This window comes from Lonchura striata, chromosome 11, assembly GCF_050655825.1.
Source record: "Lonchura striata isolate lonStrDom1 chromosome 11, ASM5065582v1, whole genome shotgun sequence".
In the NCBI taxonomy this organism is placed as follows: domain Eukaryota; kingdom Metazoa; phylum Chordata; class Aves; order Passeriformes; family Estrildidae; genus Lonchura; species Lonchura striata.
Genome location: NC_140713.1, coordinates 16,593,193 through 16,607,631, shown reverse-complemented (window position 1 = coordinate 16,607,631; position 14,439 = coordinate 16,593,193). Strand labels below are relative to the sequence as shown.

Genomic DNA, 14,439 nt, shown 5'->3' with positions numbered 1-14,439 from the left:
ACAGTCTTTATAGGAACATTGCTTTAGCACTCTGAACAACTGAAGTGGAAATAGTCTTTATTTCACTGGACTACCTTTGATATTTCCTCCAAATGAAGCTTCCTACCAGAAATTGACTTATTTGTCTCCAAAATTTGGTTTACTATAAAGTAAAGTATGAGGTGGAAGTTGTAGTAAACTTATTTCCTCTATTTCTTCTTTTTTTCTTAATATAATAGTAAAGTTAGTGGCAATGATGATGCCTAAATGTATACATGCTTTCATACTCAATGTGGTACTAAAAATGCTTTATTACCCTGCAGAATGTGTACATCTTCTAAATGGAGTTTTGAGTAGTATAAATAAGGAAGTAATTTCTGCAGCAATCTACAATTTGATGGATGCAAAGGTCAGTGCAAAATGTCTTGTTCTCTTACAACATTATTTGATTCATTCAATTGCAATCTTTCTGATCCAAGAGTGAAGGTTTTGTCTTGATTGTTTTACTGGACATGCCAGAGAGCTGGAGAGTGCCCTTTGGCATTTCAGGTTCATTCAGAAATTGCAGAATATATATTGTGAGGTTCTCTAGAACATTAGTCAATTGGTACCTGCTATTTTAAAAATACAACTTCTTTCTAGTCCCCATCTGGAGTCAGACTGGCAAACCCATGTGAGTGAGAAAAAAAATCAGCTCAAGTACTGCAGATTAGAACTAGAACCAAGTAGTTTTTTTGTATTACTGGGTAGAAACCATTTAGTTCAAAACCTGAGCAGTGTTAGTACCTGTGGTAGCAATACCATTAGCAGCACTGCTCTGTACCCTTACCAGGCTTTCAGGCCAAGACACTGCTCATCCCAGGGTCCCGGGGCTCTCTAATACCACAGGAGGGAATGGAGCAGGTATGGAGCTTACACTGCTTACACTGCCATGGGAACTCTGGCACAAATGTGACACCACAACAGAGCTGCATCCTTGCTGGTAACGTAGGCACTGAGGGAAAACAATGACACAGGTTTTGGCCCTTGGACAAAGACTGATTCTAGCTGGAGTTACACAACCCATGCTGTGTTGTTGGTTTCATTAGTGTGTTGTGTATGGTGATGCATGTGGGACTATTTCTATATGTTGCAATCACATTCTGTGCTCATAGAACAGCCTTGATCAATGTTTCAATAGGTGGCATTTGGTCAAAGTAATTTTTACTACTGTTGAAGTTTATTTAAGATTGTGCTGCTAAATATTCCATAATTCAATGCTTCAAACTCCCTTGAGCAAGGTTTTATTTTTTAATTTGTTAGATTGTGAAGGTTTATTTTATTAGCGAGCATTTTTTATTGTTCAAACACTGATAAGTCAAAAATTACTCTGAAATTTAAACTGAAGTTTCTGGGAAATTGATTCACAACTGTTGAAGTATAAAATCTAAAAAAAAAGTTTGACAAATCCGCTGTGGATGTACAAATTGGAAGAAATATTGACACATCCTTACTGCAGACAGTTTGGCACACTGAACACAGGATGGCCATGGTGTTTGGCTACTTAAAGGCAAACGTGTTCTAGCTAGCCCAGGCTCTCTCAATACAAGCTTATTTTCACCTTCCCCCGCATGATTCAACACTCGGTTTTAAAACAAATGTAAAACACTGGAAAGAGTAACAGGGTAGAATTTTGTCAGATTCTGTGCCCCTTCACTCAGTGCTCTTCACTGAGTGTACTTTACAGTATAATATATGTTGCCAGTAGATGTTATATTACTATAAATTGTTGCTCCTGACAGCTGGGAGTGGCACAAACCACAGCTACACTTACTGCAATTCCTGTGGCTTTCTTCTTCCAGGAGAGAGCGCTTAATGCATGCAAAGGCTCGGAGACCTACACGCTGCAGAGAGGCACCTGCAATTCAGAGGTGAGTTCGTGGCACTGGAGTCTCCAGAGTACTTCATCAGCTGCTCATTCCTCCTGACAGCCCTTACACTCTGTAATGCAAACACTTGTGCAAAATGTTCCTAGCCAGGATAACTCCATCCAGCAAACCCCACTGCTTTATCTTGCTCCAAGCAGCTCACTCCGACGTTGCTCTTGCAAAACCAACCTCCTCCTCTTAGGGCTTGTTTTGAACCTCTCCTGTTTCAAAAAGGTTTTGGAACAAACGTTTCCAAGAAGATAACTCTTCTCTGTTTTGATCTCTTTCAGATCATCTGTCCCCAAAAAGACAACCGTTTAATCAGAAAGAAAATTCCTCTTCTAGTGCCAAGTTTGTCCACTGTTCTACTTGATAGCAGTGCAAATACAGCAGAAAGAGATAATATTGAGATGGGTGTGCCAAGTACTACCCCACAGAATGCAACAACCAAAGGTCACTGTCTTGAATTATATTCAGCTCCAGCTGTTACAAGAAAAGGACAAATATTAATAGTTGTTCCATACAGAAGTGTACTTTTGAATGTAAAATTGTCCCTTCTCAGAGTAAAGCTGTGTTCTCTACTGGCATCATCTGAAGCATGAGTACACTGCAGGAAACCAAAGACACCACAAAGCTTTCCACTTAAATGTATAGATCAAAAAAAAAATTTTTTTTTTACAGAACTGTAAATGTAGAGCTGCTTTTGTCTCACACATCAAATATTGCCTGTTGCTTTTGAGAGAACAAGTCCCTTCTGGGAATCACAATGCTTTATGCCACAAGGAATAACTGCTTTTTTTTTTTTTTTTTTTTTTTTTGTAATCTGCTAAGTAATGGAGATATATTTTAAAAAGGCAATGTTGCCAGGAACATATGATTAATTCCTGATAATCTCTGTTCCTATATAGATAACTTTCTTTACCTTTCCAATGTAGATTTGTCCTAAGTGTTTAAATTTGTGTCACAAAGAGACAGCCTGTATTTCTCGTGCCCTCAGGTACAAAAACTGAGACATCAGAAATCAATTCACCTGTAGCAACATCTGCATTTCCAAGCACTTCAGTTCTGATCAATAGCCATCAGACTTATGGACGGAATAAAATGTTCCATAACTTGAATAACAAATTCCTACAGACAGCTTGGAAAAGCCAGATGTGTGTAGTAATATATGCCAAAGTTTTCCTAGGAATAATGATGTATTAACAGGAGCCAAATTAATCTCAAGTCAGTCTTCAGTTCCTGTGTCCTGTAGTGGCTGACATATGTGTAGTGTTGTTCAATTCAAAGGTCTAATTTTGCTCATCTTAAACTTCTAGATCACCCAGGCTCTGAGAGAATAAAATCAAGCTCCTTTTGCACAAATCCTTCATCTGTTTCAACTGCAGGCAAAGAGAGCAGTCAACATAACTCCCCACTACTGGCTCTTCAGCACAGACCACAACCAATGCACCTTGGACAAGCAGTGACAGGTAAGGCACCGTTGCCACTTTGAGCTGGCACTACTTACCTTGGCCAGATCTTAGTGATTCAATTGTTTAAAACTTGGAGGAAACAGATATTTCTAAATTTTGTGCACATTTTCAGGTATTCAGAGTAATAACTGATTGTAACTTGATACAAATATCTATTTGTGTGTAGCTGCTCCTCTGTTCTCAGAAGTTCAGGCACTGACCACTGAGAACATTGGTTTCTTTTCTTTCAGGGCCACAGTGAGGCTGAGAACAGTTCTGAAAAGACCCTAATAAAATACAAAAAACATAGCACAAACTGAATATGAAATGCATTAGTTGTTTAGGTCTGGAATATTCTTTTGCAATCATAAGCTGTGCATTGCCTACATCTGCAAAAGTAGCTATTGACTACAGAAACAGGTGACAGGGAAGCCTTCATCCCCTCACATCTTCATTCCCTGTTCTTCATCCCCTCACATGCAGAACAGAGGCAGAAAGGGTCAGATTTTGATTTGTGAAGACTCTTTGACTGTGGGTGAAGCTTTGGGAGGTTTTTATGCTAACTTTTTGCAAACTGACCTATAACAATCCTCAACCTAGCTGGCTGTCCTTCTCCATGGCAATTTACTTGAGTGATGACATCATTTCTGGATAAATAACAGACCAGACCATGCAGGAAAAGTTCCTCCCAGAACTCTCCTGGCAACACTCAGAAATCAGAATGACAGAAGCATGCTCTCCAAAGCAACATGACTTTTGGTTATTAATTTTCTCTTGGTGTGTGCTATTTACTGTACACTAAAAACCCTAATGTCAGCACTAGATATTCTAATCACCTCATGGAGAGGCAGAGCCCAAAACTCTCAACCATTTTATCAAGAGTATCGCTTTTGGTATTAGTTTGACTTTGACCTATATTCATTTTCCCAGTTTCATGCTACATGTTTCAAACTCTCCTGCTACCCTGAAGTACCTGTTAGCTGTTCTTCCTTCGTAGGAGAAAGTTTTCTCATCTGTGTCCAGCCAAGATGCTTTGCATAAAGTCAAATACAGATGCTAGATGAATAGGGCAAGATCTGAAAATCTTCTCCTCTCACACAATCTGAGCACTCAGAGGTTTAGAAACACCTATTTGCTGTAATCTGGTCTTTGTGAGTTTCAAACATGAGGTGAAAATACTTTTGGACTAGTTTCAAACACAAAATGCCAACTAACTCCTCCTCCTTCCTTCCTTCCTCTACTGAGTTTATATTTCTGGTGTTGATGCTATCACTTGCTAACAATTTCTGGATGAATAAATCGCTTGGTTTATCTCATTTTGTTTTCCTTTTCACTCAAGGTCCTTGCAGCAAAGGAAACTGCTGTCAAATCCTTGCTTGCCAGAGGCAGAGCATCCTGAACTGCATGACAGAGGGACGCCTGAACCACATCCTGGACGTGCTGCGCTCGCGGCAGGCGCTGTCGCGGGTGGATTATGAGAGCATCACCTCCCGCCCCACGGTGACCGGCCGCGCTCGGGCGCTGCTGGACACCTGCCTCTGCCTCGGGGAGAGGGCAGCACAGGCTGTAGTGACTGCCCTGGCAGGGAGCAAATCCTGTCCTCTGGGACAAATCACTCGTGCCCACACTGTCCTTCCAAGGTAAACAGGCTGTTGTTACTGATTTTTTTTTTGCAGTCTGTTTATGCATCTGAACTGTAGTAATTTGTGATGGCAAAGATTCATGTTGGCATCTCACAACCCATTGACCAAAGGTAATTCTTCCTACAGCCCATTATTTGAGTACTGTAGTGAAAAAAGCTAACTGGATTAAAAGGTCAAGACAACTGCTGCCAACAGAAATTGCCAAGACTGCTATAACAAATCCTGATTTGGACCTCAGAGATGGGAAAAGTGCAATATGCACCAGAGCAAACAGGGCTCAAGTGCGATGACACCTTATTTCCTTGATTTTTTTTTTTTACTTCATTTTTTTAGAAGGGAGGAAAATGAATCGTGACGTTTTGGAGGTCACAGTATGGAAGAATGGCTATTTATAAATACTTCCAAATAAGGATAGTGAACAACAGAATACTGGATGAGGAGAAAAAATGTACTGCCTTTCACTGCACTCATATCTGAGCAAGCTGTTACAGTGAAAGGCTTCAGAGAATCAAGAACTATTTCTTCAGTAAGGCCTTAAGTAAGACTTGGAAGTTTTATATTATGCATATAAATTACTTCATTTTCCTCACAAATGGTCATATGAAAATACATCAGTACTTTGGAGATGTGGGACTTGGAGTACTCATTAAATGGAGAAACATCCCTGTATCCCTCTAAACAAGTCTGCAGCTCAAATGTAAAATGAAACCAGGCAGAAGAAGTGCCAAGCTGATAATTTTGAAGTGGTGGTTCTGCCGAACTGTTGTCATGGTTGTACTCTAATGGGAGACAGCCTGGGAATACTGGGAGGTTTTCTTGCTCTGGCCTGGACTCACCCACGGTCACAGATTCCTGCTGCTGCTTGAACTCATCCGAAGGGTCATGGACCCCTTTGACTTGAGTTCACATGGAGTTCCAGTCTGTCCAGTACAGCAGCACAGAAATACTGCTGTTATCAGAATGTTCCCAGGCACAGTGGAGGAAGATAAGTGGTACAACAGGCAGTGAAAACAACCCAGCCACTAACAAGGACCAGACAATTGCGTACAGAAGTCAAACAAGTCCCATGGCAAGCACGGGAGTCTGTCAACAGATCAACAGCAACAGCAGCTTCAAATGTGATCCAGCACATTCCAGTAAAATCTGTTGTTACCTTGAGTCCTTCAAGCCTCACAGTGGATGCTAAAAAGAACATTTGTCCCAGCAGACAACTGTGCTCCACAACAGTAAAGTGAGAAAACATGTTGGTTGAGAGCCAGACAATTTAACAGGTAAAGCAAAAGCTGCACACAAGCAAAGGAAAATGTGGAATTAATTCACCACTTGCCAAGTATAGGCAGGTGTCCAGCCGTCTTCAGGAAAGCTGGGCTCCATCTCACTAATGGTTACTTAAGAAGACATATGCCATCACTCCCCTGTCCTCCCCTTCCTCCTTCTCTAGCTGAGCTTGCTGCCACATGGTCTGGAGTATCCCTTTGGCCAGCTGTGGTCAGTTGTCCCAGCTCATCCTCCCCCAGCTCCTTGTGCACCCCCAGCCTCCTCCTTGGTGTGGTGAGGGGCAGAAAGGCCTTGGCTCTGCGTGAGCTCTGCCCAGCAATAACAAAACATCCCTGAATTGTCAATACTGTTTTCAGTACAAATTCAAAATACAGCCCCATACAAGCTCCTATGAATAAAATTAACTCTATCCCAGCAAAACCCAGCATAATTTGAAAGAGAAATAATAGGATTACTTTCTTCATAATGAAAAGAATGATATAAGGTGCTGGATTTTTAAAGGCCCAGTGAGGTTTCTTCAAGCTTCATAGCATCAAATTAACATGAGAACTTGTTACACCATCTACAGGTATTTCAAAACCATGTTATTTGTTTCATTATGTCGCTTTTGTTCTCTCTGCAGTTTCAAAGTTCTCATTGAATTCAGTTGTTTGGCTGATTGCAAATGCAGTAATGATGTGTTGTCTAGGCACAGTTAAGAAATAAGAAATGTGTTACATCAAAATTTCCAGCAACAATTCTGCTGGAACCATAAACTTTTTTTTTTTTAACATAACTCCATTGACCTTTGAGACTGCCTTGAATTAAAATATTGTTATAATTAAAAGCAATGTCTATCAGAATACGTTGACAATAGTTTTTTTTTTAATTAAAGGAGCTAAATATCTATTTCACAGATTAATTTTTTTCACTTTAAATAGGAAATTTCAACAGTCTCTGCTAAAAAAGGATGTCTTGCTTGTGAGGAAAACTGCTGCCATGGTGTTTTGCCTCTTTAGAAGCATAAGATACTCAGTAAAAGAGATAAACATTTGCCTTCGGGAAATAGTTACAGACATTTAAATGATAAATTAGCAACACTGTTGAAACCTAATAGCAGCTTTCAAAATCATTCCCTTTAGCTGTTCTGCTGGACGCTTTATACTCCTGTGAGAGATGTGCTGGCTGGCAGGCTATGCTGAATTTTTGTCATTGTGGTTTTGACACAGGAACAGTTTTGGCTCTTCTCAAGTAGGCAGCTGTTTCTAGAAAATATAATCTGATGCCAAACCTAAGCCCAGTCTTAACTGTTAATAGAAGAACTGGCATCAAAACAGTGGGAGCACAAGCTGTCTGCTTTTCCAGTGTGGTATTTTTGAAGGGATGGTACACGGTTGTTGAAATGAAACTGTTGTTGATATAAAAAGTTTTGCTACCAAATTAAAACACAAACTAGACCTGGAGTTAGCAGCCTTTTTTCTCACCAAAAATACATACTCTCTTAAGGCCTATAGTGTGAGCTGTTAAAAATGTCTCATGTTGATCAGTGGTGTGAAATATCAAACTGCTGAAAGCTTATGGTATTTTGCTCCTGCCCAAGCTTGTTTGTTAGGCAAGAGTCCTATGGCTCTCACCTCTGTTTTCTGCAGTTATCTTGATATTACAAAACAATGTGGAATAAATAGTACTGAATAGGAGTAAAGATAGAAGAATCAAACTGTTCTTTAATATCTATGGGAAGAAACAAGACTTGAATGTGAAGAACAACTGGAGTTACAGGAAGGAAATATGAAACCTGGGTATCTCTAGAAAACAGCAAGGAGAATAATAAAACTTCAGGATAAGTCACTTCAGGACTGATCATATAAACTGATTAGCAAAACTCTGTTGCAGTTACTCAGAAAAGAATTAATGGACATTAAAAATTACAAGCTATACAAATTTTATGAAGCTATTTAAATTTATTAAAGGAAAAATTATTAAAGGAATGGTGAGTAGAGTAGGCAGATGTGTATTTTTCTGATGTATTGAAATGTAATTTTATTCTTGATTGCAATTGGTTGCAGCTATCTTTTGCTGATTTGCAAAAAGATTTGCAAAGGGACAGTTGTCCCTTGCCCTTTGTCCTAACTATACCACGCTTTTATCTGAGATGGGATGGTTTCTGCAGTGTAAGAATGTCTGCACTAGAATTTGTTTGATTTGTGGAAAATTAATCTGAGGCACTGGAATTAAATGTTAAAGAGATTAAGTCCTTCCAGTAGAGAGCAAGGCAAACAAAGCTGTAAATACCACTCAAATGTTGTTACCAGTGCCTGTTAAAAACAGTTCCAGAGAACATCAGAGGAAGATAACAAATGCATATTCATAAAATACTAATCTACAAAATTTCAAAAAATGCATTAACGGACTGCTAACATATACAGATGAATTTTACACCACATAAGTGGTCTAAAATGCACAAAGCCTAAAGTACTAATGAAAACATACTTAACCTCAAGGGTTCTTATTTTATTGTTTCAAGTCTGAATCCTACATAACCTTGTAAAATTCTCATGCTTTTCCAGGCTTAGTCATTTGAGCATCACATGTGAAGGTTAAGTGCATAAATAAATCCTTGTGGGCCTGGTATGTTAGGGAAAGACCCAAACATCATCAAGACACGCACAGAAAATTTAGATTTCTTTATTGCTGTTTATTGTTTTCAGAGCTATACAACTATTAACTATGCTCTCCTCCAGTAATACATATTGTCTCCAGAATTGCTGGGGTCTTTTATGCCTCAGGAATCTTGCCTTGCACTGTATTCCCTTTAATTCTTTTCATCCACACAGCAGTGCCCGGCCCTCCCCCATTTTGCAAAAGACCCTAGCACAGTTGGATTTTGTTCCTTTCCTAGAGAAGCAATTCCTTCATTGCCTGCCTGGAACTACATTCCCTTAATGGAGCACATGGTTGACTTGACAGATGGTATGTCAGCTGAGTTAAACAAAACTCCTAGATTTTGAAGGTAAATCCACCATAAATTAAACTACTTGACAAGGCTGGAAAGAACATATTTAATGATTTAACTGGCTAAATTCAGCACAGCTACAAAAACATGTTAATTGTAGGAATTTTGCTTAACCCCACAAAAATGGTAGATCAGAAGCTTAGACTTAACTATTTCCAGGTCTTGTGCTGATGTGATTTGTGATCAGTATTTTATTTTCTGCCTTTATTTCTTTGCCAAGAATACATGTCAAGTAATACTACAGAATTCTGTAGCCTCAAACTGTCATTTTCCTTGGGCTTTAAGAATAACCTTTTTTTCAGAGAAGACATGCATCAGTTAAAGAATTTCTGGACTCCTTCAACCTGGATGAATTAAATGGCAGTAACTTAGAATAAGAACTTGCCCTTTAAAATGTGGTAACATGCCAAAGTATCTCAACACCTATTTCCAACTGCTGTACTTGAACTTTCCACAAAGCAAAAGCAATGTTCATACAAGCAGAAAGCGTGCCTGAATTTTACCCTTTCAGACGTAACCTGGCTGTACTTTAGAAAGTTCTGTACAGTTAGTTCTTTCTTTAGATACCAAGAAAAAAAGTGCCATATTAGTTAACAGAATGACTACTAACATTAAATTTATTGTCCTTTGGCCAAAAAGGGCTCAAAGGTTTTTTCCAGTTCATTAGAATGTTATCTGGTGGGGGGAAAAAAATGAGAGAAATTACTAAGGAATGCACCTGGTAAATATTAAAAAAAAAAACAAAAAAAAACAATTGTATGAGAATTTTGACCTTGTAACAGCTGCAAAATATGTTCCCAAGAAAGTTGTTTTTCTGCCACTTCCATGTGCTGTGATAAGCTTGTGTCACAGAAGAGCAGGGGAGTGGAAGGAGAGCACGGTGTGCTCACCTGTGTGTGCCAGGTGCCAGAGGAGCCCTTGTTTGCCATTCCCTGCAGGCAGTGCTGTGGCTGCCAGAGAACAACACTCAGCTCTGAGCACAGACTGAGGAGAATCCAGAAGAGAGGAAAGCTTGATCAGCAGTGAGGAAACCTCAGGTTAGGGACAAGCTGATAAAATTGTGTGTGTTTGGTCTAGCAAACAGGAGATGAAGGGCACACAAAAGAGTCTGGAATGGAGGCACTGAACATGCAGTGAGGAAACAGAATACCCGGTGTGTTCTTGTGCTTTGTCCTTCTGAACTGGCTTTCAAGCAGGGGCTTAAAAAAGTTTTAAAGGCCATCATAAAGACAGGCTCCTTCCCCATACCCAGAGAAATGAGCAATATTCATGGAACTTTCTTTTACCTGATTGAGAGTTCTTTAGTTGACAAAATTCATACAAACAACAGTGATTTACTAAACCTTTTCCTTCAGCCTGTTCAATTTATTTATGCAAGCTATAAAAGCTGAAGTGATTTAAGGGAACAAATAACGTGGTTTTGCTTGGAGCTAAATAACATAGATATTTATAGCTGCTCTGTAACTCAATCACTATTTATTCCACTAACACCCACCTGTGAAGGCATGGGCCTGTTATCAAGTCAGCTGTCAGGACAATGGAATAGAGATAACTTGAATTAAAGAGCCCTGGAAATTATTTCCACCCTTTACAGTGTTGCTATAAATTCTAAAAGAAAAGAAGGCTCTCCTTTACTTTTTCTTTTCAGCAGATCATGGTTGGTCATCTTCTCTCAAATACAATGAAAATGTTTCCATTTTTATTAAAATGCAGTCTTTATCCAGCAAGATTTCTGTCCAGTCCATTAAATGTTTGATGAGAGAGCTACGTCACATTCATGTATTTTCTTTCCTCTTTTCACATGAAGCCACAGGAACAAAAAAAGAACCCCTTATGACATACTATGTTAAAATGCAAATGTAGTAACAGGAAAAAAAATAGGTTGTTACTTATGCTGAACAGGTATGACCTCACACAGAAATTCAATTGTTTTTCTGATAGATTGCCTGTCTTGGACAGGTTTTATTAAACACTGTATGAGACTAAAAGAAGTACAGCCAAAGAATAGTTCAACTCAGGGAGGCTTTCTGCAAAACAAGGCATTGCTCTGCTCTCCTCCCTTCTGCTCTGACTCCTGCAGAGCTGGTTCAAATGCAGTCTGGCAACTGTGGTTAAAACCTGTTCTCTCCACTGCAATTGATCATGTACTGGTATTCAAACTCACAGATTTATTTGTTTACAGAAGACTCTCACTTACGTAGAGAATTCATGAAATGAACAAGAGAGGAGAGATTTGGATGCTTTATATTTGGATGTTTTATATTATGCCTTTCAAAACTCACATTTAATTTTCTGTAACATATATAATAGCATTTTAACTCCTCAGCTGTTGCATTTTGATGTGCTTAGTAAGAATGTTTTCCTGTATTCCATTTACTAGCATATCAATATAGCAATTTAATTAATTCTTAAAATCACAGAAGCATTTAGATTGAAAAGACCTTCAGGATCATTGAGTCTAACTGTAAACCTAACACTGCCAAGTCCACTACATTTTTAGGTGGTCTGAGACGATTTATTTTGGTTTAAATCTTATGGTAACTGTCAGCTTCTTCACCCAAATTAGACCCCATTAGTGAAAGCTGTCCTTTCTTGTTCAGTGTTCTGTCCATCCTCAGTAGCAAGAGAAGGAGCACCTGGCCTGTGGCCAGGCCTCTCCTGCTTGTAGCAGTGCCAATGAGCTGTACCAGTCACTGTGCACAGACACAGCTGCAGAGGCAAAGGTGCACTCTGCATTTGAGATTTCAAGATAAGCCCGGGCATGCAGACAGGATTTTTCTTATTTGTTTTTACAGCTGGCTATTTAATCACAGATGTTCTTCTTGGACAAAGGAAGCCTTATTAAGAAACAAAATAAAAGGCAATTTTCAGGATTTCACAGGTGTAATTTTACTGTATGCTAGACATTGGATTTAACTCCAGCAACATGCAATGTAGCTGCCTCCCAGTTGTTTCAGTACAACCACTTAATCTAAAGCTTTGGGTTTTGTTTTAATGACACAACGTCATGGTTATCTACAATGTATGTCATTCTAGCATAGAACAATCCAAAATAACACTTTCCCTAATTATACAACACTTCAGTAATAAATTAATAAATTTTGTCCTTTGTAGTAAGGACAAACACAGAGTTGTTTGTGTAGAGTGACACTGAGCAACCTTACATGACTGATGTGAGGGGTGAGGACACTTGCAGGACTCCAGCCATAAGGTTTGTTGCATGAGATGACACTGATGACACATCTTAACAAATAACTCACCATCTCCTATAGCTTCCACATAAACTGAGGTCTTCCACATTTTCCCATACTAGTGACAGTGAGGTAAAAATAACTCCCTGACCTCCAGAGTGTAATGTGACACACCAGGTTTAGTTTCCTTTATCCTCCTACCTAAGCTCTAACAGTAAAGCCCAAGTGTTTGCTCTCACTTCAGTCTTCCAGACTCATGTAAAAGTAGAGATACCAATGTCATCAGTGTCACCAATAAGCGATCATGTGTCATTAAATCAATGTTACTGGTATTCGGAATGTTCATAGCCTGTGGGATTTCAAATGAGAAAAAACAGTACTAAAAAACATAGCAGTAAACTTGGACAAAAGTAAATACTTTCTCCTGGAACTAAAGTATATCTGTTAAGTCTCTGAAGCACAGCTTTCAGTGTTTTCAAAAGTTTGATTTATGGCACTTCACAGTACGTGACTGGGAATCTGAAAAGGCTTTTCATAGTTCTGGGGATCTTGCATAACTTGAGAAACTCTTGGTAGCTCTTAATTAGTCCACTATGTTTTGCTCCGTGGGACACTGTACACACCAAGTAATCAAGAGACAAGTGGGGAACAAAGGAGCAAAGTGCAAAACACTCACAAATAGCCTGCTGAGAAATCATTTCCGAAAAGTTAGCAAAGTCAACCATAATTTTTATTTCAGGGTTGGATGCCTTCTAATAATAGCAAAGAATGGATTTGAAATTGGAACAACTATGTTGGCAGACAAAAGACTAATAAACCCATTAATAGGGCTATCCTATTTACTGCAAAGCCAAATGGACTGGCAATAAATCCCTACTCTTAAAGATTATTTTAGCATTAAGATATTTTACATCTCAGTTCTTAAGGTGCACTTTTAAATAGTGAGACATTCTGAAAATCTTGCTCATGAACATGGAGTCTTGGGCAAGAACTTGAGCGAAAACTTCCAAGGTATTCTAATATTATATTTGTGAAACAAGGTGGTTTTCTTTCTTTTACAGGGCATGCTAATTAGATCTTGTCATTCTTACCACAAGTACACTAGTCTGTTCCCCTTAGAGGCAAAAGAATGAGATCAACATGCATTGACATACTTGATTAGTACACACTGTGTAGAATCTATATAGAAAGGTCTTTGAGATTATTTTTTGGAAAACTTTACTTTTAAAGGCATCCTAAATTTGGATAAAATACAACTACAGAATCCCCCAGAAGTCTGAAAGTTTAGGGAATAAAGGCTGTCCTTACTTTTGTTCATCCAACAACTGTTCCTACACTGTAAAGTATTGCATTATTTTAAGTTCTCTAAATAAAATAGCAGAGAATTTTAATTAAAGGTCTGAGTTTATTTGTATTGTACAAACATTTCACGGTAATTCAGTAATTAAGAGAAAAGTAACAGGAGTGCACTAAAAACAAAGATGGAAGAGTGGGATCAGCACTGATGGGTTTGTACTGTAATATGCTGCATTCAAAGTGGCTCTGCTAAGGAACATCTGTCTGTATTTAAATGGCAAAGTTTGGACTCAGCATGATAATACAAACAAAATGATGACATTGGCTTCAGCCTCTAGTAACCTGCTGCTTGCAAACACAGTGTCAATGTAACTACTGCTGAGTATGATCAGGAACTCAGAACACTCCTGCTTTTAATCAGAGAGAGAGAGAGACAGGTACCACAAGTATATCAACAAAGGACTGACAATAATACAGGGGAATCTATAACAGAGAGGAACTTTACTGTTTTGAAGAAAGTCTGAGCAGTTGTATTAGAAGGCCAGAATTACTTAAGATAAAAGAACAACCCAACCCAACAGATGTCTTTAAAACTGTCTCATCCAGAAGAAATTTATTTAAATGCTGTTGAACTCTGTTACAAACATTATAACTAAGGACTTCATATTCTTCAATCATAGTACCCACATGCTAATTTGGGAC

At 38.7% G+C, this 14,439-nt stretch overlaps 1 protein-coding gene and 1 long non-coding RNA gene across 6 annotated transcripts in view; one reads left to right on the top strand and one right to left on the bottom strand.

Moving 5' to 3' along the window:
* Nucleotides 1-7,100, top strand: part of LOC110473027 (receptor-interacting serine/threonine-protein kinase 2-like) — a 13,747-nt gene extending 6,647 nt beyond the window's left edge. The window contains exons 8-13 of one of the 4 annotated variants that reach the window (XM_085589648.1): nt 303-388; nt 1,821-1,889; nt 2,177-2,339; nt 3,272-3,355; nt 4,677-4,977; nt 5,107-7,100. In XM_085589648.1, coding sequence (XP_085445774.1) covers nt 303-388; nt 1,821-1,889; nt 2,177-2,339; nt 3,272-3,355; nt 4,677-4,977; nt 5,107-5,140 — 737 coding nt within the window. In that variant the 3' untranslated portion in view covers nt 5,141-7,100. Of the gene's footprint in view, nt 1-302; nt 389-1,820; nt 1,890-2,176; nt 2,340-3,202; nt 3,356-4,676 lie in introns of all 4 variants that reach the window. The other 3 variants (XM_077786337.2, XM_085589645.1, XM_085589647.1) reach the window with 3 other exon arrangements.
* Nucleotides 1-14,439, bottom strand: part of LOC146766429 (uncharacterized) — a 34,999-nt gene that overhangs the window by 16,202 nt on the left and 4,358 nt on the right. For both annotated transcript variants that reach the window (XR_014957909.1, XR_014957910.1), the window contains one exon: nt 1-14,439. This exon is cut by the window's left edge and continues 16,202 nt beyond it. This is a non-coding gene — a long non-coding RNA (uncharacterized LOC146766429).